The 16139-nt window shown below is 39.1% G+C and overlaps 1 protein-coding gene across 3 annotated transcripts in view; it reads left to right on the plus strand.

Moving 5' to 3' along the window:
- MAP2K5 (mitogen-activated protein kinase kinase 5) overlaps positions 1-16139 on the plus strand; it is a 257859-nt gene that overhangs the window by 141284 nt on the left and 100436 nt on the right. For all 3 annotated transcript variants that reach the window (XM_082618875.1, XM_082618876.1, XM_082618877.1), the window contains 3 exons: positions 2232-2305; positions 3268-3318; positions 14445-14516. In XM_082618875.1, coding sequence (XP_082475001.1) covers positions 2232-2305; positions 3268-3318; positions 14445-14516 — 197 coding nt within the window. The remainder of the gene's footprint in view (positions 1-2231; positions 2306-3267; positions 3319-14444; positions 14517-16139) is intronic.

Genomic DNA, 16139 nt, shown 5'->3' on the forward strand with positions numbered 1-16139 from the left:
TTTGTTTCTTTCTTTTGAGACAATGACTAAAACAGTCTAGTCGGAATACAAAGGTTGTTTTGAGGATGGCTGTATGTCTACTGCTTTTTCATACACGAAGTATTCCTGAAAGCTAGGCTGAAAGGTGAATGTGCAAAGTCGTGCAGTAGGATTACATGTAAGTAAAAAAAGATTTGGAGAGCTGAAAATGCCATAAAGTTCTTATTTACACCTTGCCTTTTAGAATATAATCTAGAAATTTTGTTGTTTTATTCTTCCTCTCTCTCTGTTGATCCACTTAAGTCAAATGTGTGTCTGATTAAAGCTAAGGATTTGTTCATTTTACCATACCTTGTGATTTCCATGTAGCTCCTTCTTCCAGGAGCTCAGATTATTTGTTCTTTATCTATCTCCATCTGATGTATGGCTTAAGAATGGTTTAAGGGTATCAGTATATAAAAGAGAAGATTGTCCAGAAGAAAAATATTCAAAGTTGAGGGCTTATAATGAGAATTAGGTTTGGAAAATAAGACCAGGCTTTGTAGAGCCTAACATTTCTGTCAGTTTGACACACACTTATTGAGTGTCTACTGTGGCTGTCTATGATGTATATTTTTTGTGCAAACTATTGAGGCATATTTGAAAGCACAACCCTATTCTTAAGGAGTTCACACTGGGGTTGACGGGGGAGGTCAGGGAATATTTTACTTCCTCCTCAAGGAGAGAAGTGATAGAGTGAAAGTATATTTAATATGATGGTGGTATAAGGTTTATATTGAAACTGGGGAAAACTGGAGGCAGAGAGACTAGTTGGTTGAAAAAGCTTACACCTGCCTGGGCATACTGACCTGTATTCAAAGAGAAAACCCCCCTAAAGGAAGTATACAGTGTGTTTTACCTGAAAGGGCATGCTACAGAGACGTGGTCTACAGCTAACCCCTGATCACAACAGTATCATTAACAAAATAATACTGTGTGTTCATGGTTTCCATTAATCTCATCTATTCAACAAATACTTACTAAGCATATACCGTATGCCTGGCACTCTTCAGGGACTGGAATATAGTAGTCAGTAAAAGAGACAAAGTCCTTGCCTTCGTGGAGTTTACATTCTAGTGTCCGTCAGGCAACACCAAATGAGCACATGTATGAGAAAATGCCTGTCATGTTGCCTGTCATATGGTAGGTAGTGTTCAATAATCATTGGTTACTGAGTTTGAACTTGAAGTTTGAGTTAAGTACCTACTTTTGGTAAGATACTTTTTGCAGGGTGGAGGGACAGAGTGAGATTAACTCACAGATTGTTTTTAGATGTTACATAAAAATTATGAGTCTTTAGTTTTGGGGTAATTAAGGTTATATGCTGTATTAAATATAACAAGTTGTCTGTTCTTGACCACTTTCGCCACTGAAGATGAAGCATTGAAGCAGGTGCTGTTCTGTACCATCAAAAGTGGTGTGCTCTTATCCTGCTTGGATGGTTTTTGTGGGCTCCTTGAATTCCTGAAAAGGCCCATTGTTGTCACTGACCATGCTTCACAGAAACGCTTTGTGTCATTATTTAGCGGACTGCCTTGGCAAAAGCTGTGCCAGTTCTTTTGTTAACTCTAACAACAGTCGAAATGATGTAAGGGAAGAGAAGGATAAATGAAACAAAGACTGATAAGTGCACGCATGCACACACATTTACACATCTTTTAGATCAATTTCTGAGGATTATCTGAAGTAGCACGTAAAACCAGGAAATAGCAGAACTGCATTCATGTTCTTGTTGTTTCAACCAGATATCATCTGTTACCAGCAAACATATGAATGATTTTTTTCCTTGCTGGCTTCCCTTTGGCCTTACTGCTCCTTAGGTGGGAGGAGCAGTTTCACTTTGAGAGCAGAACTAAGCATTTCTGTACAAATTCTTTGCAGGAAGGTTACATTTTCTTATTTACTTTTCCTGAAAGCTGGAGTAGGATATTGGGTGTATTTACTGTTGTTGGAAGCCAAGATTTTATTTGACTTTCACGTGAAGTAAATAAACCCTTGCTTCTATAGAAACCAGAAATGTTTGGAAGTGAGGGAGTTAGGACCTTACATTTTGCCTCCAGGTAAAATGCTTTGCGTTAAATTTGTGGTTAGAATTCTAGGTTGAACAGATGATGTCACTTCTGCAATATGGTGTGGTGTGCATGTGTGCTTTTTTTAGGACAAGCACTGTAGATATGGAATTAGTGACATGGATTTTTCTGGTCCCTTTTTAGATGTGAAGCCCTCTAATATGCTAGTAAACACAAGAGGACAAGTCAAGCTGTGTGATTTTGGAGTTAGCACTCAGGTAGGTCTCTTTTTCCTGCTGATCTGCTTTCTCCTCTGTAACATCCACTTTCTATTTTCATTCTACTCTCTGGATTGAAAAATCACCTAGCTGCCAGACAAACAGAACTCTGCATCTTCTCGTTGGCTGGGATTATGTTATTCATTTTTAATCTCTGAGCGAGTTTCCTTCATCAGAATATGATTGTTCATTGTTTAATGACAGTAAAAACTGCTGATATTGTAATTACTACTTACGAATAGCAAACTTCATTGATATGCAGCTTTGATATGAAAGCGTTTTGGCCAGACAAAAGGGAGGGCAGAGTGGGAGCTGTGCCTGGGGAGCCCAACTGGCCCACAATAAAAATTAATATTGGGAGCAACAATGGTGGAGGGCCATTACAATGTGCAGCACAAATTTTAATTAATTTCCATTTTGGGCCTCCCCTGAGAACCCTGGTGATAGTGACCCATGAGCGTGCTGTGATGTTGATTTGAATTGCAGCCACCTTTACTCCCAGCCAAACACGAAGACCAAAGCGAAGGTCATCATTGTATTATGAGTTGTCAAAGTCTGTTATCCCTCCAGCGTATTTAGTGTTCGTTTCATTCTAGTAATGCATGAGGCTTCATTCACATCCTGACCATCTGACTAAAAAATGAGTGTGTTCAAATTCTACTTCAAATTGACTTTTTATATCAGGCGGGTTTGGGGTGCTAAAGCGATAAGCATCCTGCTTAAGTGAATTGTTTAAGGTTATCTGCTATAAACTGTAATGCTATGCTTGTTTAAGTTGGAAATCACATTCAAAAGAAAAGAGATTTAATCATTTTTGATGCCTTTGTAGATAAATTTGTTCCTTTTTATATAATTTTTAGTTGATTTATAGAAATGATGATTGTAAGTTAAATGAGGAATAATTGCCCATTTTATTTCCACATTATCTTTATATTGTTCTGACAGACTGTTTTGTCTCATAGCTGGTGAATTCTATAGCCAAGACGTATGTTGGAACAAATGCTTATATGGCGGTAAGTAAACTTATGCAAAAATAACATTTAAAATCAACATCTTTATGTACTTGGTAATGTATAATTCTTGAGTTAATTCCACAGCTTTAGCCTAACAGATCATAAATTACAAAGTCAATCCAGTCATGATTGAATTTTTAAATCTTCCTAAAAGATGTTAGGGTTTATACAGGAGCTACCAACTTCTCTGACTTTATTCACTTAACTGGTTGGTTTGAGTATAAAATCATTTTGAAGTATAATCCTATAGAAAAATTGTATCTTACAGCACATTGGCTACTTTGCCTCATTGCTTATTTAATTAACCCTAAAGTATACCAGAATGTCAGTCAATAAGATCAACTGTTTTTTCCAGGAATAAGCATGCTTTGACAGCAGCTCAAAATTAAATTATTAATTAAAAATTAAATTATTACTTATGGATCTGATTGTAAATTATTACTTATGATCTGATCCTCTGAATGTAAAGATTTAGCAGACAATTCTCTGTCGAACTTGTATATCTATATTCTGTTTACTTGGGTTCATACCTATTATAAGACAACTTACTTGGTCCCTCTGAAATAAATTTACCAGGAATAAAAAGTAGAAGCATAGAACTGTTTCAAATACCAGTGCGGACTTGGCTTTGACCCGTTTCTTTTTCCTTCCTTTTAAGTAAGGGGAGTTATTTGTGTCCGTAAAATTGCTTTTTTTTTTTTTTTTGGCTGTGTTGGGCCTTCATTGCTGCGCGCGGGCTTTCTCTAGTTGCGGCAAGTGGGGGCTACTCTTCGTTGCGGTGTGCGGGCTTTTTTTTTTTCTAACATTTTAAAAATTAAATTAAATTTATTTTTTTTTTACTGCAAGGAAAATAGCACACATATTTTACAATAGCTATTCAATATCTCAGTTTAGTCAGTCCTCCCTACCCCCTTTTTTTTTAAACATCTTTACTGGAGTATTATTGCTTTACATTGTTGTGTTAGTTCCTGCTGTATAATAAAGTGAATCAGCTATACGTATGCATATATCCCCATATCCCCTCCCTCTTGCATCTCCTTCCCACCCTCCCTATCCCACCCCTCTAGGTGGTCACAAAGCACTGAACTGGTCTCCCTGTGCTATGCGGCTGCTTCCCACTAGCTATCTGTTTTGCATTTGGTAGTGTATATATGTCAGTGCCACTCTCTCACTTCGTTCCAGCTTACCCTTCCCCCTCCCCGTGTCCTCAAGTCCATTCTCTAGGTCTGTGTCTTTATTCCTGTCCTGCCCCTAGGTTCTTCAGAACCATTTTTTTTTTTTTTTTTTTTTTTAGATTCCATATGGGTGCATGGGCTTCTCACTGCAGTGGCTTCTCTTGTTGTGGAGCACAGGCTCTAGGCGCACGGGCTTCAGTAGTTGCTGCACGTGAGCTCTAGAGCTCAGGCTCAGTAGTTGTGGCACATGGGCTTAGTTGCTCCGCAGCATTTGCAGTCTTCCCAGACCAGGGATTTAACCCGTGTCCCCTGCATTGGCAGGTGGATTCTTAACCACTGCACCACCAGGGAAGTCCCCATAAAATTACTTTTATTTATTGACGTCCACAATCACTTCAAGAGTGGGGGGCTGGGAGGAGACAAGCAGGAAACTTATTTAGTATTTTTGGAGCAAAGTTTTACTTTAACATCTTAAGTTTAGTTTTTTGCTGAGGGTTCTGGATTTATTCAGGTAGTCCATTTCACTTCTAGTAGTCTTTATATGAATTAAACGAAGTATGGGTAGAACCCTGGATCTTTTTCTCAATATTCTTTGTTCATATATTATCTTGGTAAAAAAATGTTAATATAGATGGAACCCTGGATCTTATTCTCAGAACGCTACAGAGGATTTTTTAATTGAGATACCAGAACAATTAATTTTTGCTTTGCATTGTTTTTAAAGAAAATTCATTCTTTCTCATTTTTCTAGGTAATGTGACAAAAAATTAATCTCTGAAGTCATCATACCTATTTTTACAAAACTTAATCACCTTCTTGGCTTCTTGGCTCTACTAGGTTATCTGAGATTGGTGAGCCACCTTTATAATTAACAAAACTGTGCCAAATGCCGTGATTTCAGTCTTTGAAAAAATATGGAACAGTGTGATTTAAAACGAACAAAAAATGAAACGCCTTTTCCACTCCCCATCATGTTCATAGTAGCTCTAAATTGCTCTGATAATTAAATTGCAATATGTTTGAATCTACAAATACAGATTACAGTTGTCTTTCCCAGGTGTACATTAAAGAAATTACTTTTTTTCCTTTTTGTTTATGGATGAATGTGATGCTTCCATCTCTTAATTGAAAATATGGGGATTAAAATTATGAAACGTTAGCTCAGATTGGCAGAGCTAAAATTGCTTTGCTTCTTGGGTGAGCATATTCTAGTCATCAACTTTATAGTTCAAGCTGTAAAAAGCATAAGATACCTAGGAAACAAAGAGCGTGATAGCCTGATAGTGAGCTTGGCTCAATTCAGCAGGCTCTCGTTGGCCATGACTTACCTAACTGGTGTGAGATCAGAGGTTGGGAGTTGGGGAAGGTGGAAATAACATTTATTATTCTGTTACAGGTTTTAATCCCTGCCTGAAGTATCGTGATATTGTATTATAGTACTACCACTGGGGGAACTGGGTGAAGGGTGCACAAAACCTCCCTGTATATATGCTTTTCAACTTCTTGTTAACTAATAAGTATTTCAAAGTAAAAAATTAAATTTTAAAAAAAGGAAAGATTTGTTGGAACATGGCCATATCCATTTATTTATATATCGTCTATGACTGCTTTAGTGCTACAGTGGCAGAGTGGAGTAGTTGTGACAGTTGTACCAGAGACCATATGGCCGACAAAGTGAAAAATATTTACTATCTGGCCGTTTATGGAAAAAGTTTGCCAACTTCTGGTCTATGCCAGTGAAGGCTCTTTCTGAAACTGAGTACTTTCAATTAATCAACCTGTATTTACTGAGCGCCTTCCATGCAGTTAGCCAGGTACAGCGGTGCCACTCTGTAATCCACATAAAACATGGGCAAAATAGGAAACATGGCATTATATGTGGCCACGTCATGTGTGACATAAGTTGTACCAAGCATACCATTAGAGAATAAGAAGGCATATGATATATGAATTTGATGATTCAAACAGTATGTGAAAAGGGCACTTATAAAAGAGAGGGATCACTGTGGGAGGATGAGCAAAGACTCAGAAATAGAGGGTGGTGTGACATGGGTGGGGGCGAGGACATACAGGGTACAACAGGGGTCCCCAACAGACCAGTACCGGTCCACGGCCTGCCAGGAACCAGGCCACACGTCAAGAGGTGAGTGGTGGGCGAGTGAGTGAAGCTTCATCCGCTGCTCCCCATTGCTCCCCACAGCTCACATTACCTCCTGAACCATCCCATCCCACCCCTGTCCGTGGAAAAATTGTCTTCCACGAAGCCGGTCCCTGGTGCCAAAAAGGTTGGGGACCGCTGGGGTAGAGGACAGTAATAGATTGTGAGAATATACAATTTGAGGTCATCTGATGTAATGCCCTCATTTTATATCCATTTCTCTCACTTTATATTCATACCTGTTTCTGTACAGTGATAATAACAATGATAATAATAGCCAACACTTAATTAGAACTGTGTGCCAGTCACTCTTTTAAAACTTTACATGTATTATCTCTCTAAATCCTCACAACAACCCTATGAGGTAGGTAATTTATTGTCCTTTTATAGATGAAGGCACCAAGGGATAGAGAAGTTAAGTGACTTACCCAGGTTCATACAGCTAATAAGTGGCAGAGTCAGGAGTGAAACCTACATAATCAGCCTCCAGAGACTGAACTTTTAACTGCTGTGCCTCTCACTCTATCCAAATTATTTTTGTGTCTCTCCAAATCTAGATTAGGACTTTCACAGGGCAGGGTTTATTCTACTCATTCTCTATATCCAGTCCTTCACATGGTGCTAAATGAATGAATCAGTTTATGAAAGTTGCATTCCAAAAATGACTTGTTCACTAATTATAAGCAGAGCATTTAACTTTTTTGTATTAATAAGTATCTTACTTGCGTGATAAAGTATAGAAGACCCCCAGATGACTCAAATATAACCAACTAGACTCTCAGATATTGAAAAGAAAATAAATCAAAGAAATAGCCATGCGTGTGTGAACAGTCTTAGTTCTCCTACAATCTGAAGTGTAAGGTATAAGAAAATGGTAATTAGGATAAAGATAGGGAGGCTTTTCTAAGATCCTTAGGTCATGAAAACAAACAAAAAAACAGTAACAATTTAGGGGCATGTTAAACAGTGGGTCTTGTAGGAGACTTGGAAAGTCATCTGGTCCCACTTCCTCGTTGACCAATGAGGATACTGAGACCCAAAAACTGAAGTGGCGTGTTCAAGGACACATTACATCTTAGGGGCAGGTAATTAGGTTTAATGGACATTTTAATCCAAAGCAAGAAATATTTTCAACTATATTTTAAAAGGATTTCATCCAGAAGGATTACAAAAGGGGTCCAAAGGCTTTGGTGGCTTATATTAAATTAAATCATTTCTTGGAAATTCTGATTACTAGAACTTTTACTCTATTTTAAAGATAGAAGGGGACTTACCTGGTGGCGCAGTGGTTAAGAATCTGCCTGCCAACTCAGGGGACACAGGTTTGAGTCCTGGTCTGGGAAGATCCCACATGCCACAGAGCATCTAAGCCCATGTGCCACAACTACTGAGCCTGCGTTCTAGAGCCCACGAGCCACAATTACTGAGCCCGAGTGCCACAACTACTGACCCCCACATGCCTAGAGCCCATGCTCCGAAACAAGAGAAGCCACTGCTATGAGAAGCCCGCACACCACAATGAAGAGTAGCCCCCGCTCACCGCAACTAGAGAAAGCCGTGCGCAGCAACAAAGACCCAACACAGCCAAAAGTAAATAAGTAAATAAAATAAATAAATTTATATAAAAGAGAAGCTATTAAAAATTAATAATAAAGATAGAAGTCCCTGAAACTTTAACCCACTATTCAGTCATTATGATGTATTATGTATATATATATATTTTTGGCTGCACCATGCAGCATGAGAGATCCTAGCTCCCCAGCCAGGGATTGAACCCATGCCCCCTGCAGCGTGCTGAGTCCCAACCACTGGACCGCCAGGGAAGTCCTATTACAATTTTTAAAAGTCAGATATAAAGGTTTGACATTATTGTTATGAATACCTAAAGTTTTGAAATTAAGAAATCTTATGCAGATACTTGTCCTTTGGTATCAGAAAGTCAATCTAAATAACTATTCTTATCTCCTGAACATTCTTTTCTACCTGGACTATTCCTGTTCTTAGAAATTACCTTTACCCAGATTATAACCTATACAGATTACGTGATACAACTCAGTTGGCCATGCTCATGCAGTGATCGTACACGGTGGTGTTGATTGGAAGGAGGCCAACATTTACTGAGCATCCCCATGTGGCATGTACTGAATTCAGCATGTTACATGGATTTATTTAATCTTCAGACAACTCCATTAAGCATACATCTTGTTATTATTGTCTTCATTTTACAGATGAGGAAACCAAAGGTGAAGTAACTTTAGCCCAGATTCTCAGAGCTGGCAAGTAGTGACAGTCAAGATTTAATTAGGACACCAGCTTCTAGTTTCTGGTAGTAGCACATTAGGTTATTTGGACCAACTCTTCTGTTGAAAAATGCTAATTAAAATACTTTAAAAACCATCTCAAGTGCACTGAAGAGCTAAAACGACAACAGGGAACTCCCAGGACGGTTTTCAGATGGAAACCTGAAACAGAAGGGAAAGCAGAATGTCAGAGCACCAAAGTTACTTATTCCTGAGGACATGTGCCTGTACTACTACAGCTGTGAATGATATGGGGGCTCCCTTAAGACAGAGGGTCTTGGAGAAGATCTTCCCCATATTATGCTGGAAGCCTGAAGAGGCCCTCACCCCAGTATAAAAGCAAACCAGAGTTAAAGCTGCTCTTCCTCTCCGATCCCAGGGAACAAAAGAGAAGGCTTCTCAGAGCCAAGCAGAGCAGCAGGAGAAAAAGGAAAAGGGAGAACGTTGTGGCCATAGACTTAACTCTGGCACAGATTTGCACCCTGGATGTTTGTATATGTGACCTGAGTTAGAAAAGGAGCTTCATGCTGAGAATATTGTTTGAGGTGGGCACATCCACTTTAGGCCTCAGAGAACCTTTCCAAAAAATTTTTTGAAGAACAAAAACTAACACGCAGCCAAAGAAAACTAGTCACATGAGGAAACAGAGCAACATGAAGGAAAAACAGTTGCAAACAGACTTTAGATAAAAAATTTTTAAAGTGACATACTTGATTCGAGAAAGTCCCAAACAAAACTACTAGATAAAAATGAAAAACTCACTATTTGGTAGCATATTGAATGGAGCAGAAGAGAGATTTAGTGAACTGGAAAGTAGATTGAGTTAGAGCAGTGTGACTCCAGAATCCTTGTTTAACCAGTATGCTCTACTACCCACACAGTGATCTTGCCGGCTTTTTTAAAAAAAAAATCCCCATTGTTTATGATATATACTTTTTGATTACATACTAACCTAAAGTATTTGTGCATACTTTGTTAATTTTCTGAGTAGCCTGAGCAGAAGTTCCTTTATGGGAAGAGGTAAGGGATGTACCTTGGTATCATCCTGCTTTTGACAAGTAAACCCTAGGGTACTGTGTTATAAATAGAGACAATTCTGGAAGGAGTTAACTAAATATGGGCCCTGGGTAAATGCCCGGTCACAGCGGTAAGTGGAGGGGTGGAGTGTGCATGCCATCTTAGAGGCACTGCCCTTTTAGAATCCTCTGCTTTTATATCATCACCACTCCTTACTGTTCTCATTGAGAACAGACCAGGGTTTTTCCCCTGCACTTTAACTCCACTACAGGTGCTTCAGACAAGAGTCATGGTTTTCCGTTTATTAAGCTTTCCACACTAGTGACAAATGTCATGTCAGAAAGTAACTCAGCTTTTGCTTTTTAACAGAAAAATGTTCATCACAGATCTTCTCTCAGTAGTGTCATACCTGGCCATTGGTTTGGTTTGGTTTGGTTTAGTTTGGTTTGGTTTTAGAGGGGAGAGGACAGAGCAGGCCACCTTGGCCTCAAGTGTGAGAACAGATTTGAATTGTGCAGCCTTAGGCCAACAAGTCCTGACTCTATACATTCAGAATGTATTGGGACTTATCTTGTACCTGTGTCAGTTTTAGCAACCTGGACATGTTTCCCAGTCCCTACGAATTCTTGAGGATACACCTGTAGAGCTGGCTGCCCACCTTTCACTCAGCATTTGTGCTTGAGTGCTGCATCACAACAGTAATCTCATTCTGTTAGCTTACTGTAAGAATAATTTCTCTAATGAGAAGTTGTTAGACTCTCGTCCTTAAGGAGTTCTCCTATTTGCCTTCTGATATCTGTGACCATTATCATTTTTGCTAATTTTTCTTTTTAAATTTAGTTTTTCTGTGCTTTATTTTCACATTACAGTTTACATTTGTTTTAGTAGTTCAGTGGGCAAATGTGATGATTATATTTAACCTTATTGTTGGTCTTGCACTTCTAGATGAAGTGCTGTATATTGATAACTGTCAGTTAGTGGATGAAGAAAGGGAGAGAGGACAGAGGAGGAAGGCAACATTTGGTCATTTCTTTAACAATTCTAGAGGATTTTAGGATTTTCATGTTTGCTAGAAGTTCTTTTTTTTTTAAGACATTGTTTTTAAACTATTTTTTTAAGTTCTTATTTTTTGGCTGCATTGTGTCTTCGTTGCTGCGTGCTGGCTTTCTCTAGTTGCAGAGAGTGGGGCTACTCTTCATTGCGTTGGGCAGGCTTCTCATTGCGGTAGCTTCTCTTGTCACGGAACACAGGCTCTAGAGCATGCGGGCTTCAGTAGATGCGGCTTGTGGGCTCAGTAGTTGTGGCACGCGGGCTCTAGAGCACAGGCTCAGTAGTTGTGGCACACGGGCTTAGTTGCTCCACGGCATGTGGGATCTTCCCGGACCAGGGATTGAACCTGTGTCCCCTGCATTGACAGGTGGATTCTTAACCACTGAGCCACCAGGGAAGTCCCTAGAAGTTCTTGATGGACGTGAATAACAATAATATGCAGGGAAGTTACATTAATAGAACACTCCAGGGAACTTAATGATTAGTTCATGCTTAAAACCAAATGTTCAGTAAACATGTATTGCATCCCTTCAGTCAGCACGCATTGATGGCACACCAGCTATGTGCCAGGCATGGTACTGGGTACAAGATGAGTAAGATACTCTCTTTGCCTCTTAGGAGAAACAGACTAGCAAATGGATGATTACAACACAATGCGATAAATTAATATGAAAGATATGAATGACATTTTAAAGAAGTACAGAGGCAGGAATTCATAATTCTGCCTGAGGAGTGGAGGAAGTTTTCACCAAAAATGGTGGCCGTTGAACAGGGCCCATAGGATAAACATTCACTAAGCAGAGAAGAGGAAGGTAGATCATTGTGTCTGCAGGAAACATTGATGTGTTAAGTGACTAGAGCTGAGTTTACCAAAGTTTCACCCAGAGAAATTACTTTTTAAAATGAAGATCCCCAGAGCCACCCCCAGAGATTCTGATACTGGAAGTTCATTTGCAATAAGCACCTCAGACAGTTCTGTAATGACGAGTCCAAGGCTGCATTTTGAGAAATACTGACAGATCGAGACTAGTGTGTGGCTCTTCTGACTTCTAGTTCTGGGGGCAGTTTGACACACAGGAAAGAACCCTGATTTTGCAGTTAAACGTACCTGGATTTGAATCCTGGCTGTGTACCTAAATAATACGCTTAATGCTAATCCATAGCTCTAGACTTTGGCAAGTCATCTAATCTTACTAAGCCTCTGTTTTTACATCTGTAAAATTAGGGCAATAATATTTGTAAGAGGACTTCCCTGGTAGTGCAGTGGTTAAGAATCCGCCTGCCATTGCAAGGGTCACGGGTTCAATCCCTGGTCTGGGAAGATTCCACATGCCGCGGAGCAACTAAGCCCGTGTGCCACAACCACTGAGCCTGTGCTCTAGAACCCGTGAGCCACAACTACTGAAGCCCACACGGCTAGAGCCCATGCTCCACAGCAAGAGAAGCCACCGCAGTGAGAAGCCCACGCACCGCAACAAAGAGCAACCCCCACTCGCCGCAACTAGATAAAGCCTGCACACAGCAACGAAGACCCAACACAGCCAAAAATACATAAATAAAATAAATTTAAAATAATAATATTTGTAAGATTGTTATGAAGTGTAGAGGATACGAAGTATCTAGCCCAGTGTCTGGGACAAACTAGGTGATTATTAAATGATAGCTATTATTATCCTTTTCTAGGGGGTACAAATTAAATCTCTCTGTGCCTCATATTCCTTATCTGTTAAATGCAGATGATAATAGTACCAGTGTAGTATGGGTGTTTATGAGTCTGAAGTGAAATATGCATGAAAAGCACTTAGAACAGTGCCTGGCACATGGAAATTCTTCAATAAATGCACAGAGTAATGATGTCGTTGTTGATATTATGATGATGGCATTATTCCTGTAACTGGCTGGCCAGTTGCATATGAACGCATCCTATTATGTATTGATCTAACTAGAAATGGATAATGGGTTCATTCAGGTATGAGCAAGGACCTTGAAAAGTGGTGGTATGGGGGATTAGAAGATAAAAGAAAAAAGTATTAGGGGATTGGAATGACCATATCTGTTAGCAGCTGGGAGAAATGGTCACATGACACTTGGGAAGAATTATTCTTGGTAGGAAAGGGGTTTTATAAATTAAAGAAATAAGTAAAGGAAGGGAAATAAGACAATCCAATCTGCTACCTCAGGGTAGGGCTTTATGTAATTTTATGAAAAGTGGGGGAGAAGGCATTAAATACATTGAGATAGCCTCATAGGTGGGAGTGGGAAGTAGGTTACAAAGTTCTGGGTCCCAACTAAGCCAAGTCCCCGAGATGTAGGACTGTGCCAACTCACCTGAGAGTATCTGGCACACATCTTCTACACTCATGGTATATCCCCTGCTGGTGAGTGGTGGATGTCCATTTCTTCTGTCTGCAGTGGACCAGGCTGACCCTGACCCCAGTTACTCGTAAGGGCTCTCATTGAAACTTTTGAAGGACGATGGCTGTGGTGGCTTCCAAGAACTCCAGGGATGTACAAAGAAGAGAATACTGCACGGGGGGCCAAGGGGTGTGGGTCATGATCCTAGCCCTGCCACGATTAGCTGTGTAACCTTGAGCAACCATTCCATCTCAGCAAAACCTCAGTGCCTCTTGTTCATTTGTTCCTGTGTTCATTCAAGAGACTTCTGTGAAGTACTTTTCTGAATGCCAAATCCTGGAGGGATAGACCAGGCAGCACCCACTTCAGTATGCAATTATTCCTGTTGAAGTAGAGAGTGTGCAGGTAATTGTTAGACCAAGTATTTTCTACATATCTTGAATGGAGGACCAAGAGTCCCAAATGGACCATTTGAACTGTTCCTTGGTTTATATCAAAAAGAAACCCTGATAAATGGGATGAAATTTTGAGTAGTAGGTGAATCTGGGCAAAGGAAATATGGATGTTCTTTGTACTAGTCTTAATCTTTCAACTTTCCTATAAGTTTAATATTATTTCCAAATAAAAAATTTTAAATAACAGAATTCCTAGTGATTCAGACCCATCTCTCAAAATGCAAATAAGTGATAATATTATATAATGTGCTATAATTTGTCACTCCACAACTAAGACCACTCACTGGATTTGGTCTGAGTTGAAGTCTCAGCTCATTTACTAGTTTAGGACTTGCCTAAATTATTTCACTAATATAAGCCTTCATTTTCTTTATAACAAAGTTTCCCTCATAGGGTCTTTGTAAGGATTCAATGAGATTATATCCAATATACCTATATTACCTATTTAGTTTCTATGTATTATCTACATAAAACACATACATATAAAATTGTTTTTCTTTTCATAATGTGCTGTGCAGATATTGATGGCTCTCTGCCTTAACTGAGCTCACATTAGCGTATGTGTTTCCTGGAGTAGCTTACATCAACTCACAAGCTCCCTTCTGTTTTCTTACAGCCTGAAAGAATTTCAGGGGAGCAATATGGAATCCATTCTGATGTCTGGAGCTTAGGAATCTCTTTTATGGAGGTATGTTGTTTGGAAATAGATGCTTCTGTGTATATCTGTACTAATATGTTCTATCAGGAAGGATGAAGATTTTGAAAAAAAAGTGAAACCTCCAGTGTGTTATGTGTATATGTAAACAGAGTTTAACTCAATAGTCCTTATTTTGATACCCTTGCATGGCTTGTGAGCTGACTATTCTAAAGTGTTATTTCTCACAGATCACCTGTGTAAAACTTATCTGGAGTGCTTCTTAAAAATACAGGTTCCTAGACTCCATCTAAAACCAATTAAATTCACATTTCTAAGAATCAGCATGATTAACATGTTCCCAGTGTGATCCTTATGCACACTAAATGTGGAGAACCTGTGTTTTGAAAGAGAAATTCCAGAAAAATTATGTGTGATAGTAGCCTTGTTGGAATGCATATATAACTTCCAGAGGTGATTACTTTATTAACAAGTACAGCCCTACTCATTTGGATGTATAATTTCTATATGTTTATTTAGAAAGAAAAAAAAAAACACCTTGTTCCAATAGGGTCATATCATGTGTTGGGCGACAGGGTGTGATATGATTTGGAGGAGGTTAGGTGTATGCATTTAGCACAGTTTTAATGTCTTTACTCTTTATAGCTGTATTTAGAGTGGACTTTATCTTGGTATGCTACATGTAGCTCCACTAGAGGTCTGTGCTAAGATTTCTGTACAATGATCTTTGATCTATAAGGAAATGCATAGGATTTATATTAGAAGGACATCTGGCTCAGGGTGAATTACAGTAGTATAAAGTCTGGATAGTCACCAGTGCTTCAAGAATTGTATCTTATGTACATTGATTCAGATAAAGGAGGACTCTTTAAAAAGTAGAAAGAACTCCTTAATCAAGATCATGGATGAGTTGCATTCACAATTTCATCAACTTGTTTTGGTCAAATACTGTTTCTGTGATTTTTTCTTTTTTCTGTGATTTTTGTAATGCATGAATGCAGTTGAATTTCTAAGGAGATATCTTCAGACTCAATTCACTTGCACTACAGAAAGAAAGCAAAAATAAAGTATTCAGTGTTTATTAAACCGTATTCTTCTGCTTCTTCATGAAAGAGAATCTAAGAGGAAATACAATATGTATGCATCAGCTGACAGGTTAGCAATACTGGTGGACAGATGCTCAGAACTAAGTTTCCCAACAGAATCCTGAAGGACTTGTCCAATTAGCCTGTTTCAGGGAAAACTAATACTTTTGATCTGTGGAGCTCAGCTCTTGCTATTATATAATTTCCCTTTGCATATTTTAAATCATCATCATTGAATGTATTTGGTAAAAGACCAGATATAGTGTAGAACATTTGAGAAGTTACATGGTGTAAAAATACGACTCATAGGCTGGGAATGAAAGACCTGGATTGCAGGTCCAGCTTTGCTACTGCTTTTCTAGGTGGCCCGATGCAAGCCACTGTCCCTCACAGTGGGTCTCAGTTTCTTCATCTCTAAAATAATGATCTCTAAGCCCCTTTCCAGACTAACATTCTGTGACTCTAAGCAGTCTGTTCTTGTCTTTCTTTAGCTTTCTGCAACAACTCTAGAATTGTGTGACTTAACAATATGCAGAGGCATAGCAATACTGTCAGACAGTGTAATAATAGA

This window comes from Mesoplodon mirus, assembly GCF_964341445.2.
Source record: "Mesoplodon mirus genome assembly, chromosome: 4".
NCBI classification, from domain to species: Eukaryota; Metazoa; Chordata; class Mammalia; order Artiodactyla; family Ziphiidae; genus Mesoplodon; species Mesoplodon mirus.